At 46.0% G+C, this 13,708-nt stretch overlaps 7 protein-coding genes across 7 annotated transcripts; 3 read left to right on the top strand and 4 right to left on the bottom strand.

The window, feature by feature from the left end:
* Window positions 1–4: 4 nt before the first annotated feature.
* M431DRAFT_502121 (hypothetical protein) lies at window positions 5–751 on the bottom strand (the record flags this gene model as incomplete). Its single annotated transcript, XM_024918100.1, has 1 exon — window positions 5–751. One exon carries the CDS (start codon window positions 749–751, stop codon window positions 5–7), a length of 747 nt encoding a protein of 248 aa, XP_024779594.1.
* Window positions 752–2,053: 1,302 nt separating this feature from the next.
* Window positions 2,054–4,189, top strand: M431DRAFT_72809 (hypothetical protein; the record flags this gene model as incomplete). Its single annotated transcript, XM_024922072.1, has 7 exons — window positions 2,054–2,274; window positions 2,390–2,831; window positions 2,899–2,954; window positions 3,018–3,278; window positions 3,342–3,375; window positions 3,456–3,854; window positions 3,917–4,189. The coding sequence occupies 7 exons, from the start codon at window positions 2,054–2,056 to the stop codon at window positions 4,187–4,189; spliced, it is 1,686 nt and encodes a 561-aa protein (XP_024779593.1).
* Window positions 4,190–4,309: 120 nt separating this feature from the next.
* Window positions 4,310–5,487, bottom strand: M431DRAFT_488705 (hypothetical protein; the record flags this gene model as incomplete). The annotated part of the gene is made up of 3 exons (XM_024916591.1): window positions 4,310–4,325; window positions 4,728–4,858; window positions 4,948–5,487. 3 exons carry the CDS (start codon window positions 5,485–5,487, stop codon window positions 4,310–4,312), a joined length of 687 nt encoding a protein of 228 aa, XP_024779592.1.
* Window positions 5,488–6,161: 674 nt separating this feature from the next.
* M431DRAFT_502120 (hypothetical protein) lies at window positions 6,162–7,723 on the bottom strand. The gene has a single exon (XM_024918099.1). The coding sequence runs from the start codon at window positions 7,658–7,660 to the stop codon at window positions 6,230–6,232; it is 1,431 nt and encodes a 476-aa protein (XP_024779591.1). The 5' UTR covers window positions 7,661–7,723; the 3' UTR covers window positions 6,162–6,229.
* A 490-nt stretch (window positions 7,724–8,213) lies between these two features.
* Window positions 8,214–8,969, top strand: M431DRAFT_73472 (hypothetical protein; the record flags this gene model as incomplete). The annotated part of the gene is made up of 2 exons (XM_024922131.1): window positions 8,214–8,627; window positions 8,679–8,969. The coding sequence occupies 2 exons, from the start codon at window positions 8,214–8,216 to the stop codon at window positions 8,967–8,969; spliced, it is 705 nt and encodes a 234-aa protein (XP_024779590.1).
* A 213-nt stretch (window positions 8,970–9,182) lies between these two features.
* Window positions 9,183–10,359, bottom strand: M431DRAFT_130184 (hypothetical protein). The gene is made up of 2 exons (XM_024912438.1): window positions 10,277–10,359; window positions 9,183–10,223 (listed from the first exon to the last, which is right to left on the bottom strand). Exons 1-2 carry the CDS (start codon window positions 10,296–10,298, stop codon window positions 9,241–9,243), a joined length of 1,005 nt encoding a protein of 334 aa, XP_024779589.1. The 5' UTR covers window positions 10,299–10,359; the 3' UTR covers window positions 9,183–9,240.
* A 292-nt stretch (window positions 10,360–10,651) lies between these two features.
* On the top strand, window positions 10,652–11,764 carry M431DRAFT_502117 (hypothetical protein). The gene is made up of 3 exons (XM_024918098.1): window positions 10,652–10,825; window positions 10,910–11,144; window positions 11,248–11,764. The coding sequence occupies exons 1-3, from the start codon at window positions 10,766–10,768 to the stop codon at window positions 11,637–11,639; spliced, it is 687 nt and encodes a 228-aa protein (XP_024779588.1). The 5' UTR covers window positions 10,652–10,765; the 3' UTR covers window positions 11,640–11,764.
* Window positions 11,765–13,708: the final 1,944 nt, after the last annotated feature.

Raw genomic sequence — 13,708 nt, 5'->3', positions numbered from 1 at the left:
ACTTTCATCCCGTCTTGAATTGACTAAATGCTGTAAGCACTATACACTCCAGATCCTTGTGAGTAAACTCCAGCTCCATGTCGTTTAACCTCTTGGCCTTGACTTCTTCTTCACTAGCCCATACGAAGCTTTGATGCTCTCGTGGGTCCAAAGTCACATCCATGCGGCCTTCACTATTGGTCTCGGCCTGTACAGGGAACACAAATTTGCATACTTTCTTCCCAGATCTACTTGAGAGGAAATAAGGTCTTCCAACAAGAGCCCCCAGATGGACTGCTTTAAGGCCAGCTTCCTCCCATAGCTCGCGCGCCGCAGCGTGCAGGATACTCTCGTCGTCGTCGTCACAGCCACCCCCAGGGACCTCCCATTTGTTAGGCATGCTGTCATGAGCAGCGCGCTGAAGTAGAAGCAAGCGAGGACATGACTGATTGCTGGTGTCGAACACAAGCGATCCAGTCGCGATGTAAGTGTATCTCGGGTCTGGATGAGCTGCGAGATACGCCTGCTGGGAGACTGTGAACGGAGCAGCGCCGGGATGGACAGTAAACTGGAGATCTGGTGCAGGACGCTGAGCTGCTGCGGCTCCTGATGTGTTGGTACTAAGCATGACGGATTTTACGGCGGCTCTAGACGTGTTGAAGACAGAATAACGTAGAATATGGTTCATTGAGGCATCAAGACCAAACGCTTCAAAGATTTGAAAGAAGACCAACTCATGGATAGTTGAGCACTGGCCAACGATGGGAGTCATTCTACTATTGACGATGGTGTGCGATAATCCTTGGCCGATATTAAGCCGATCGAGCAGATGTAGCAGCATCACGTGGTTCAATCAGCTGTTCAGGATGTACGTATTGGCATTTATCTGCATCTTCAATATCGTAGATACCATTGATGAGAAATTGTAAATAATGTTTATCCATCTATCTGTTCAATTATTTACGGGTTCAAAATACATAAATCTCCGATGCGCTTGCTTCAGGCGTCGGAAAATTGATCACTGCAAATGGTACTGGGGTTTAAAATCTGTATCAATCCTTCTCAGGTAGATATACACATGTATACATACAAATGCCAAAGGAAAAACAGAAAAGACGGGCAGCCATGTATAATATGGCGTAGGTATAGGTAGTTTGAACACCTTGCCATTTAGTTTCAGTCAGCAGCCTCGATAAGATAGTCCACTATAGCTGACCACAGTCATCGGAATGACTCTTACTAGACGATAGGTACGTAAAAGTGGTAACTTGGAGCTTCCAAGGATAACATCTTTGCTCGGTCTCTCCAGGGTCTTTTTCTCAAAATTTATGATTGTAGAATTATGCCAATCGAGCTGTTTTGCCAAAGACGAAAAGAAATTTTAGAAGTATCTTCATGAAATTTCTTGTTTGACGGCCCAGCAGCATCTCAGCGGCAGACCTGCTTCAACGTCCAAAATTGAAATGGATTATAATCGCCAACCTACACCGGGTTTATTCTGACTTGCAACACGAGTTTCGGCAACTCCGTATACCTTCGTATCTGGAAAAGGGTCAGAAAGGGGGTCATCCGATGCGTACCTAGAGGGGAGCACACAAAACAATATGACAGTTTCCGACGCCCTGCGGATAGATAACGTTGTGCACGCTGCAGTATCCCTGGCAAATCTGCTCCGCACATATACGAGGTGTCGTATTGACTAAACCCGCTGCGCCGGAGTTTTTATCTCCTAGCAGCGGTATTATGCTAAGAAACTCTGTGAGAATGCTGCCATTTAATGCGTGGCCGAGCCCAAGACACTGTTCAACGCTCACGCGGTCAGGCTTCCGCTTTCCCCTTAATGCTGCATCGTCGACTTCGTCATCCCCTGGTCACCTCGTATCTTAATCCGTAATCGCATTAACAATAAGCATAGTTTTAGCATCAAATTGCATGTCATCTGAAATCGCATGGGCTCGCAAGACATCTACTTTCCTGTCCATCACGAGAAATCTGTGTATATAACCAGTCTAGATCGCGTCTACTGAGGAGGCAACGAGAAGAAAAAACAACTAGAGCTCCCCGTCTGACCATGATGGTTTTCCCACAGACTGCTCTGCTGGCTCTGGCTAGTGTTTCTCTCTGGTCCCCTGCACTCTGCGAACAAGTCTGGCCGAACGCTCGCACTGACCGTTTAGAGTGGCTATTGTACGAGCAATTGGGTGGTTACGCTAGCCCGGGCATTGCCTTTTTTGTTCATGACTGTGTTGGCATAGGCAACGAAACCCAAGGGATAAATTTTGGGGCAGAATGGCTGTAAGCAGTATACCGGCAGCAACAATATGCGTTGCCTCTCGGATGTTCCTTGAGAAACAATATGGCATAGAGGCGTCTCTTTGTCTTGATCGGATTGCTGACCGGGTCTCAATAGGAGGAATGCTTACCACGACATGTCGACAGCGGATACCATCGCTGGGACAGGAGGACTAGATGGCTCGATCATTTACGAGTTGGACCGAGCAGAGAATGTGGGCAACGCTTTCTCGGAGACACGAGATAGTTTTTCCGGCTTGGTGACAACCAGGTCTTCCTTGGCAGACTTGTTCGCCCTCGGTGCCACCTTTGCGATTGGGGCTTGCTCCAATGGTACTATGATCATCCCCCTCCGTGCTGGAAGGATAGATGCCAGAGAAGCGGGACCAGCGGGTGTCCCTGAACCGCAGCAAGACCTTGCCACTCACACCGCATCTTTTGCAAGGCAAGGCTTCAATGCCACTGAGATGATTGAACTTGTGGCGTGTGGACATACCATTGGCGGTGTACATGGCGTTGATTTTCCTGAAATCGTCCCCTTTGTGCCTAATGATGATCCGGTATGTGCTAGCTACCTAATATATTTGCGTTGTAGGAGGCGGAATACTAATCCCTTATGATGAATAGGATGATGAGCACACCAGCAGTTTTGACACGTCATACCACTTCTTTGATAACAAGGTGTAAGTACAGCTCAGTTCTTTCTTTTAATCCGATGCATATTTCTAAATCTCCATGAAATGTAGGGCTACCGAGTTCATCAGCAATACAACCAAGAACCCCCTCGCATCTGGAGCGAATGTCACTACTCGATCAGATGAGCGTATTTTTAATTCGGATGGCCGTGTGACTATGAGAAAGCTGGCTGAGTCTAACGACTACTTCACATCAAGATGCAGCATCCTACTGGAACGTATGCTGAACACAGTACCAAAGGAGGTGGTTCTCACTGAGCCCATCGACTATTACCCCGTCAAGCCTCGAGCAGCCCAGATTGACATTAACGCGTAAGGACAGCTATCATTGCTCCTCGTACAACTGTTAGTACCTGCTGACCAAAAGATTTGTAGCAATGGAACTATGACTTTCTCAGGGGTCATAAGAGTGCGTTCTGCCATAAGTACCCTAACAAGATGTTAAAAAATTGCGCTGGTCCACTAACAAATATTTGGGCTACGCCTTAGGTCGAAGATTCCTTGCTCACCAGCCCCAATACCCAAGTCCGACTACATTTCGTTCCTCGAAATGGCTCTCAGTGCTCGGATGCGACGCCCTGCAGCGTTACCAATGGTATCGCAGGCAACTTCGAACATGCTACCTGTGTATACACAAAATGCCCTGCAACCTTTAGTTTTTTCGAATACTCGTTAGTCGTTCCCTCTGGACAAGGCGCTTCATCCTTCGTGGTTGAGATTGCCGACGGTGACACAGGAGCTTCGGTCATCCACGACAATAACGGAAACGGGTTTCCTACTGGGGAGTCGCTTCAGCCCCAATACAAATTATCCACCCAGCAGACCTTTCTCATTCCCGGCCCCGACAATACATTCATCAGCAAGCAACAGCTCAACCTAACTGTGGCGGTTAGTAAACGTCCTGTCGAACAATAGGCTGATATAGACACAAGCTAACGCGAACTCAAAAGGTGTTGAATGCCGAGCGATTTACCAATGTTACCGCCATCTTTTACGAACACAAGATTCCGGGGGTGAATACTGGAGGTTGGAATACAGAGTCTGTAGAGTTAACGTTGTCCCAAAAGGTCGAGGGTACCAACTTTACTTATTATACGACTTCATACGCACGTACGTTTAATGATGCTATAGGCCCTCACCCATTTGATCTTGTGGCAACAGGGCCGGGGGTAAGTATCTCAAATGATTTTATCGATTGGAATGGGTTTACATCGATTTTGTAACCTATTATTGCTGTTACTTTTATCTGCTGTCACAATGCCGGGTGGGCAGATTATATGGGATCTTGACCGGTGGGACCGATAAGAACATTGTGAATTAATTTCTCAATCTTCACAGGAGTATCAAATTGGAAGTTGACTATAAAATATTTAATTCACTTTCTTCCATTATATTTAGGGACTTCATCCAAGCGAGTTACAGGCTCAAACCAGAGTATGAAAAGTAAAAACGCATGTTGCAGCAAGTGCTCGTTCTGCGAGTGTCTCGAAATCTTGGTACACTATTGCCTATTAACCTGTAACAAGTGGATATTATCTATATTCGCTCCGGCAATGGAATATGCTTGGATGTGAAATCTGTCTATGTATATTTTTTACTAAATCTACCGGTATACAGCATATGAATAATCTGGACTACAGGGTACCGCACTTGACTTAAGTGATTTGTAAAGAATGCCACAAGTAATAATAACAGATGTATGGAGCTTGCTATAAACTCTTTAATGCCAAATAAAGAAGTAGGTGCACCATTGCGTACCACCGTGTGCCATGGTGTTGCTGGGTAGAGCACTCAACCAGACCAGTGAGTGAGCTAGGATCTGGTTCGTAAATGACGTCCCTGATGACCAGTATTTGGACCTCTTCCGCATCGCACCTTGCATTGAGCGAATCCTACCGTTCCGGGAATTGACCCTATTGTACGGTGAGCAGATGATGGAGGACAACCGATTTAAGAAAGTTGCATCTATACCTTCATGTACTTGCCATGCTACCTCCACGCTTTGCCCTTCCTTGGGGTCAATGTCAAATGGCAAGGTGATGTTTGCACGGCCACTCGTAAACTCCATAGTAGGCCCTTCAGTTGTGCCGGCGATGCTGTCAAGCGAACACACTCCGAGATAATCAGATAGCCCAAAGGAATGGATCAGCTTCCCAAGTTCGTGGATGAAATCGTAGTGTTGGTTCATATCAATCTGAAGCCCTTCGGTGGAGAACTCGTAAGGGATGACCCCTTCTCCAGAAAAAGCCCATCTAGTTGCAGTAATCGAAGTGGAAACAATATCAGTCTTCAGAGGAATAGCCACATTTCCAATGTTAACCAACTTCTCATCCGACTCAAGGTCGAAATGCTGATGAACAAGCACGAGACCATATATAGTCTGGACTCGGTGTTTGAGGAAGACAGCGTAGATATCTGAGAGCATATTTTGCGTACAAACATCTTGGAAAGCTTTGTTAGACTCCGCGATGTCAGGCAAGGAGTTGAAGTGATCAACCGATGGAGATAGAACAAGTGCCATTGTAATAATAATGTTTGTATATCCAGAGTTGAATGACTAGTAGATGAACTATAGACCGACTTGTGCATAGATCAAATGAGCTTATAGCAACTATATATGCTTCACGAGGGAGCAGGCTGAGGTTGATTTAATGCCTAGTGATGGGGTGATACAGAACATGCGGAAACGCGCGCGACCGCGAGACCTCTGTGGTTGCTGGTCAGGCAACCGTTTGTAGGATTGCGAAAAAGCGAGACGCCACTTCAAGCCATCTAATTACACCGGCGCTAAAGCACGGACAATGGCGACGGTTGACTGATTGTTTTTCCATATACAGGACGATTTTTAACGTAGCTTAGCCCTCTTGGTGTGGTTTCACTCCGTCGCATAATGCACACAGGCATCCTCGTCAAGGCTAGATAATATACTTGGTGTATCACTGACTACAGTAACGGCAAGAGATGATCATTCTCCCTCGGAAAGAGGTAAAACGCTTGGAGTTCCACTTGCCACCACAAATATAAACAGCTGTAGCACAGAAGAATCGTGAGCGGTTCATTTCCCGCTCGGGATGGACCTTTACCATCCCTACTATCACAAGTCTAAATTACCAAAAGGAGCTGGATAATCCTATGTCATAATTCGAATGAAGCGCTCTGAGATAGTGGCACCTGGTATTCGATAATAATTTGCAGGCAAGCTGTAGCTTTTCATATGGTTTAGAATAACGCCAGGTACTAAATTGCATTTTTTATCGTGAAATCTACTTCGTCTGCCCCTCAAGCTTCTGCCATTCTTGTCCCCAAAACTTTTCTCCCTGCTCGAATGTAGGCCGCTTGTTTGGATCTAGGCTCATGCATCGAGAAACAAAAACCTTCCATACTTCTGGGACACTCTCACTTCTTTGAGTCCACGCAACTTCCTTTGCCTCTGGCTGTCTCCTGTCGTAAGTCCACACATCCTCGCTCTGCTCAAGGATCACCCACAAACTCCACCCTAAACTGTAGACCTCTGCAGCCTCCAACGCTCTTCGGCATTCAAGCTGCCACAATTGGAATACATTCCGCCTTGGCAAAATCCCAAAATCATCACGTAGGGGGCCTATGAACTTTCGATAAACCATCATTTGTTTCCCGGGGTTTGTCTTCCACACCTCGGCTGGCTCGGTGTTTATGACGACCTCTACGTCCCATGAGCCGTCCGCTTCCGGTGCAAGGAAGAAGGGAGACGCACCACATTGCTCCCAGTCGATTATAATGACATCATTATTGTTGTTCAGAAGCATATTGCTTGGCTTTAAATCCATATGGTACTGCCCTGATGAATGCACAGTCGCCATTGCTGATGAAATTTGACACGCCCACTTTGCCTTTGCTGTCAGAGGGAGGGTTGAGTGATTTTCATTGCTTTGGCTGATTACCTCTTGCAATGATTGGCGCTCGAGAAACGGATACAACGTTCCGCACACGAGGCGGTCTTTTTCCGCAATGCCATGATTTGCGGATTGAGGTGGCCCAGTGGTCACCAGTAAGGGCGGAGCACGCATGATATTTGGATGGCTAGGTAGAGAGTAGACGACCCCGAGTTCACGATAGAACGTATCTCGCTCGGATTTATACTCTGTATCGCCTTCCAGGAACAAGCGAAAGCTTAGTCCTTTATAGACGTATGCTTGGCCATCCTTCTGATCTTTCAAATGCGTGACAGTTGTCCCTCCGCGCCCACCTAATGTATCGGAAAACTGTAGAGACCCAAGTGATATATAGTACGGTTCGGTCGTACGAGCTTGTGGGATAAGAGCATCTTTGATGGATGAAACAGGCCAAAGACTTGCGAGATACTCTCGAAAGACACTCTCGTGGGAGATTCTGAAAGTCGTTTCACCGAGATCATCCTGCTGGATGTCCACAATGACATCCGGAAGGCGGATTGAAGGGTTTGATGCGCAAAGGGGCCAAACGTGCGATATTAAATCGTATATTCCTTGGCGCATGGATTCTCGGTCCGAAAACGTCCTCTTCTCGTCGTCCACCTCGATCTCGTGAAAGCAGGCTACTATGCGGCTGCTGGTGCTGAGCGGCTGGGAGATGTCCAGATTGAATCTAAAGGCTAAAGAAAGATCGCCACAGTAGCTCTCTGCAAACACTGCAGTCTCATCTTCGTTCCCGGAGATGAGTGTCGTAGAGATTTCCATTGTTAAATAATAACGGGCATAGATGTGAATCGTGAGATCTTTGCAAACAGTAAAGAAATCGAGGGAAGAGGAGCTTGGGCCGTTGTGTGCCTATTGTTGGACGGTCCTGTGGCCACGTGGTGTCCCGTGATGACATGCAAGTTGGGTTACACAACCACTTGCTGATAAGCGGTCGTGTTTTTGTTTTTGTTATTGTTATTGTTATTGTTATTGTTATTGTTATTGTTATTCTCATTTTGGGTTTGCGCGTATTTCTCGGTTTCTAGGTACCGTGAAGTACATTGAGGTAACATAACAGATGTGTCAAGTTCGTTTACCATCGTGATGTCCGCGAGAAGTTTGTACACGAGGGTTATTCTGTGGTGCTGAGCGTCATCGACACCCGTATGTTATTCCTTGATATGTTAGAACACGGTTGACATGGTGCAGAGTACGAGATCTCAGCTGAAATGCAGGCGATCCTGTCATAGTCTCGCCAAACAAATCCATACACCAGGTTCACAGAGGCCCCCCCCTAATACTCTTCATCCATCCACCTCACCTTTGTGTCAAGATGGTCCCGCCGACCAATAGCGAGTTGAATGAAAGACGAGAAAAGAATTGCATCGCCATCTCGCACGAGAGAAAATACTTCCGAGTTGGCAACACGTGGGTAAAGCGAAGCCTACGGCCCTGCGAATGGCAAAAGCAGAATGGCTACATGCACGTTCCTTTATTCAACGTGGAACGTGTCCTTAATGAGGGTGCATGCCTTTTGTTTCTTGCTCAAACTGGTATCCCGCTCCCAAAATTACTTGCGTGCTTCGAGGATGACGGCGCAGCGTATCTGGTTACTGAATATGTGGATGGAGTTGGAATGAACGATCTTGATGCTGAGAGCCAAGCCGTTGTTGCTGAAGAGCTACAACGCCACATACTCACACTCAAGAACCTTACCTCTGATACCTGGGGTGGGCCAGATAACATGGTACCCAAGCACCTGGAAGATTCCCTATACGCCAGGCTAACTCACTACCAGGTTCTTCCGCCATATCGTATTATGCGAAAATCCGATGGGCGACCATGGAGAATGCGTCAGCGGAAGCAACAAGACCTAGTGTTTTGTCACAACGATCTCTCTATGAACAATGTCATTGTTGACCCAAGCACACTCAAGATCAACGCCATCATTGATTGGGAGTATGCGGGCTTCTATCCACCTGAATTCGAATATTCATTCTATAAGAGACCAGGGCCATCTGTCCCATTGGACGGTGAGGTGGACGATTTTGATCTGTTGACGCGGATGATCTCTGAAGACAGGGAATAGTCAACATGCATTTCTGCGTAGTCTTACCAGCTTTATATTACACTACAGCGTAGACTTAGCGAATAGTACGAGATCTTGCCTTCTATCCTCCGATGCTTTGTCAGATCTATGGTGATGCGGACGCACATATCAGCAGCTGCAATTATTGATGCTGCTCATGCGCATCTATCTCAGTGATCTCATTTGGGTATTTGTCAAAGCACTTATCCGTCTATACACAGCGAGGCAACTCTAGAATTAAGTGACAAAACAAACAGATCAAGTGTATTTGTTAAGGAATAGTACAAACAATTTTACCCGAACTTTTATTTTCTTCCATGTACTTGTGTGCCTCAACAATATCCTCCCAGGATAGTATCTTGTCTACCATAGTCTTGAGTCTACCCGCCTCAAACTCTGGCATATAAGTTTCAAGCTTATCGCGCAGCTCGCCCTGGTAGTCCTCATCGCGGCTTCGCAACGTAGAGCCTTCAATCCGGATACGCTTGAAAAGAATCTGTGAGATGTCTGCATCGGGAACCTTGCCGCCGCTCAGCAGCCACAGTAGAACAATGCGACAGTCGCGAGCCGCAACATCGAGATTCTTTTGGAAATAGTCTGCGCCAACGTAGTCAATAATAAAGTCAACTCCTTTTCCGCCAGTAGCCTCTTTTATTTCAGAAACCCAGTCCTGAGTCTTGTAATTGAACGCGGCAGTAGCGCCAAGCTGAGATGTCACAAACTCGCATTTCTCATCACTTCCTGCGGTAGCATAGATAGCAGATGCGCCAGCCAGTCGCGACAACTGTATGCCTGCAACTGATACACCGGAGGCCCCGGCATGCCAGAGAATAGTCTTGCCGCTAGTGAATCCAAGTACTTTATGTAGAGATTGCGTGGCTGTGATCCAAGTTTCAGGAATCGCTGCCGCCTCCTCCCAGCTTACAGCACGCGGCTTGTGAATGAGCATCTTGGAACTGACTGCAATATACTCAGCATAAGCTCCACCGTAAGCTAGCCCGAGCACTTCGTCTCCTTCGTTAAAGGTACTGTGATTTCCAGGGCCAAATGTTTCGATGATGCCACTAAATTCGACCCCGAGTGTTTTCGGTGCCTGAGGAGGAACAGGATATTCGCCGTTGCGCTGAATAATGTCCATGCGATTGATGCCAAATGCTTTGATCTTAACGAGGGCTTGACCTTTGCCGGGAGTAGGTTTGGGCGTATGATCATTGATGAAGAGAGCATCACGCTCGCCCGTGCCACCTCGGATATCTGTTTGCGTCAGCTAGACTTCAACCAGGGTCAGAATAAATATTCACGCATACCAACGGCTTTCATTAGAGACATATTGGCTTGCTGTTATCTTTTAATACTGTATTTTCATGTTTTTAAAAGTTGAAGTCCTCGCCCTGAATAAATATGGTTTTGTATGGCTCTTTAGTGCTTTGAGCTGTGATGCTATGATGACGACGTCCCTTAGCTTACGACGTCCCTTAGCTTACGACGTCCCTTAGCTTACGACGTCCCTTAGCTTCGGAGGATTTGGGAGTTAAGGGCGGGGGAAAGGCAACGAATCAATACATGCTTTTCCTCAGCTTCTGCTGTGTGTTTATCTCTTGGATGCCCATTTGCTCATTTACTATGTGCTCATGCGGGGAAGTGAATTGCCCAATTTGTATGCGCAATAGACGCCTTGAGAGCCAGGGCAGAGTATAAAAAGATGCTATGTGGCCTCCAAATCTGACCACATAATTACCACAACTTTATCTTGTATTCTCACTAATTGCCCTGATCTAATAATCTATTTACCAAATATGGCCTCCAAGCCCAAGATTCTCTTTGTTCTCTCCTCCCATTCTGCAGGATGGTATCTTGTGCGTAAATCCCCTCTCTCCTCAGAAACGCACCATGCGCCCTCATAAACCAGACAGTAACAGTCAATTAATTCGAGCATTCAGCCCGAGTTTGCGCACCCGTACCAAGTTCTCACACCTCATGTCGAGGTGTTTGTAGCCTCGCCTACGGGCACGTCGACGGTTGATCCTATTTCAGTAAAGCTCTTCAAGGATGATGCATACTGCCAAGAGTTTTACAACACAAAGCAAGATCTCTGGACGACCACTGAGAAGCTTTCCTCGTTCTTAGGACGCGCAAAAGACTTTGATGTTATTTTTGTCGTCGGAGGATTTGGACGTACGTCTTGGGGATACTTATGACTTTTTGATCGCACATAATTTCTGTTGCACCACCATGAAAGTAAAAGGGCGGTATGGAAGTGCTAATACTATTGACACAGCAATGTACGATCTGGCTACGGATGCTACCTCTATTCAACTACTACGCGAATTCCATGATGCTGGTCGCATTATTGTCGCTCTCTGCCATGGCTCAGCTGCTTTGGTCAATGTCAAACTGGCCGATGGAACACCAATCCTCGCTGGTCATCAAGTAACTGGTTTCAGCAACCTTGAGGAGGAGCAGGCAACCGCCAATGAAATAGTTCCTCCAGGTATGCCCTTCAGTCTCGAAGATGCCCTTAACAAGGCTAGCGGCGACAAATATGAAAAGTCAGGCGAGGCTTGGAGTCCACACGTCATTGTTGACCCATCTCGAAAATTGCTTTTTGGACAGAATCCTGCTAGTGCTCATCCGTTGGGAGAAAAACTACTGGAAGTTTTAACTCACTAGGGGCCAGGTAGCAGATAGATTATGTTAGTAGGAGCCCTCTTGCTTACCACAAGGGCCAAGATATTGACGTTAAAAGTCTGACCATCAATTTACAACAATCACTTACTGTCCACTTATAAATTCATCCGAATGTTTCAATTACCTTCTCGCAACCCAGTGTAGATGTTCTTTTCTACGAATATGCTGTCCACGCAGCGATTCACCATCAATTCCGTCTTCGTTGTGGATGCATCCTTGTAGATATACAAGCTACACTCCTTCTGTATGTTGTTACCAGCAAGACAAATACAAATATGATAGTGATTTATCTGACGCATGAAGGTACTATTTATATGATCCTCTTTTTGATGATGCCTATGCAGTTACACATCTAAATTCGCTATCGTGTGTACGAAATCGTTCCACCCAGATGACTCCACCAGCAATCAGTCTCTCTGGCCCCGGGCGTAAACACTCCGGTTTTGGCCTTGCCTAGATTCATTATCATGCAACCAGCTTTTATCTCGTTGCAAAATAGTTAAAGCGTCATATTCTTCACCCAATTGTAGCCGTTGAGGGATTTATTTGACGTTATTTGCTGGCACCATTAAAGGTAGCAAGTGGCTTGGCTAAGCGAATACACTATCTTCAGCGTGCCTGTTCGGATTCTTTTTCTTCTTCTTTTTTTTTTTTTACGATTGCGGCTTCTGTTCATAGAGAATTTTAAGGCAAAGAGTAATTCAATCTAAAAGACCACTCTGAATGTTTATGCGTGCGATACGGCTCACACAGGCTTAGACTGCTGAGCAGTGAGAGTATTGAGGACTAGTGCTGCACCGCCCACCTTCGGTTCAAGAGGTAACGCCATCTTTTGAGAAACAATCTACATCTTGATGCAAGCTGGCTGGACAGTCGATTTTAAGAGTAGAAACCAAGTAAAATTACTATATTTAATGTACCTCTTCTAGCATCAGTGAAATTTCAGGCTGTCACTTAACATGGATCTACTATCAGAAGAACGCTCTCGACTCCTCTTGAAACTATTATGAAAAGAGGAATGGTCCTGGCCGTGGGTACTCCAGCCTCGGTAACGCTGTCATTGGCAAAGGATGCACCCTATAGACAGCCCAAGATTCTTTTGAGAGCAGTAGGTGCTCCATCATTGCAAACCATGCCGATGCCGTTCCATTTACTGCAGAAAATTATTCGCGTCGTCTCTTGGGGCTTTGGTCTTCAAACAGAGATTATGTTATTTACCCAAAAGCAGTTTTTCCCACGAAAGAGCTTCGGACAACTAGCTGCTGTCCTTCAAAGACCTCTTTTGACGTCTCTACAGCAACGCTCGAACTACGAACATTGTATTGTTTGGAGATGGATGATTGTTCTTTTAATGTATCGACCTTTTCGAGTTTCCGCTTACGTTAATACGGTCAAGGCTATTTCCTAGTCAAAGGCTTAACGCCGATCGCCCCTCCTACAAGCTGAAAATGTCTTGCCAGACAGTCACCATTCTATGAGAACGTGGTACATTCCCATATTCACTATGAACAATTGAGAAAAGCTCTTTTATATCGAAGTGGAAGACGGAGACCAATGTGATATTTGAGAACCTGCTAGAAATTATTTGCATGAATGTTTCCGTAAATTCCCCCATGCCCTTCATCTCTGCCTAAGTGTTCGTATCTCAATGGCTAGAATCCTTTTGTTTTCTTCCGCTTTTTCTGACCTTTTATAAACAAAAGAGCGAACATCTAACATGCCGGGGAGCTATCACCACTCCTTTACAAAGGTAGCCCAGGGAGTAGTTAAGAAAGACTGAATAGAGAGCCCCGTCATGGTCGACAATAGAAGTGAAATTACCCTACTGTTACCTCCGCTTTCACGTAGAGAAACCATAGAGTCATATAGCTTGTTGAATTTATTGGAGGGGATCGCAGTTAGAATCGCAGCCTAAAAGCCTCAATATTAGTAGATATCCAAACAGAATGAACGGTCCAAGATCGCTCAAAGTGTTGTGTCTCTTGCATCTTACTATGTCAAGAAAACGGTAGACGCTGACAGATCTAAGAGGACTGGACAAGATACAACTC

Source organism: Trichoderma harzianum, assembly GCF_003025095.1.
Source record: "Trichoderma harzianum CBS 226.95 unplaced genomic scaffold M431scaffold_1, whole genome shotgun sequence".
In the NCBI taxonomy this organism is placed as follows: Eukaryota; Fungi; Ascomycota; class Sordariomycetes; order Hypocreales; family Hypocreaceae; genus Trichoderma; species Trichoderma harzianum.
Note: the sequence above shows the minus strand (reverse complement) of the source record. Positions and strands in the feature narration are given on the sequence as shown.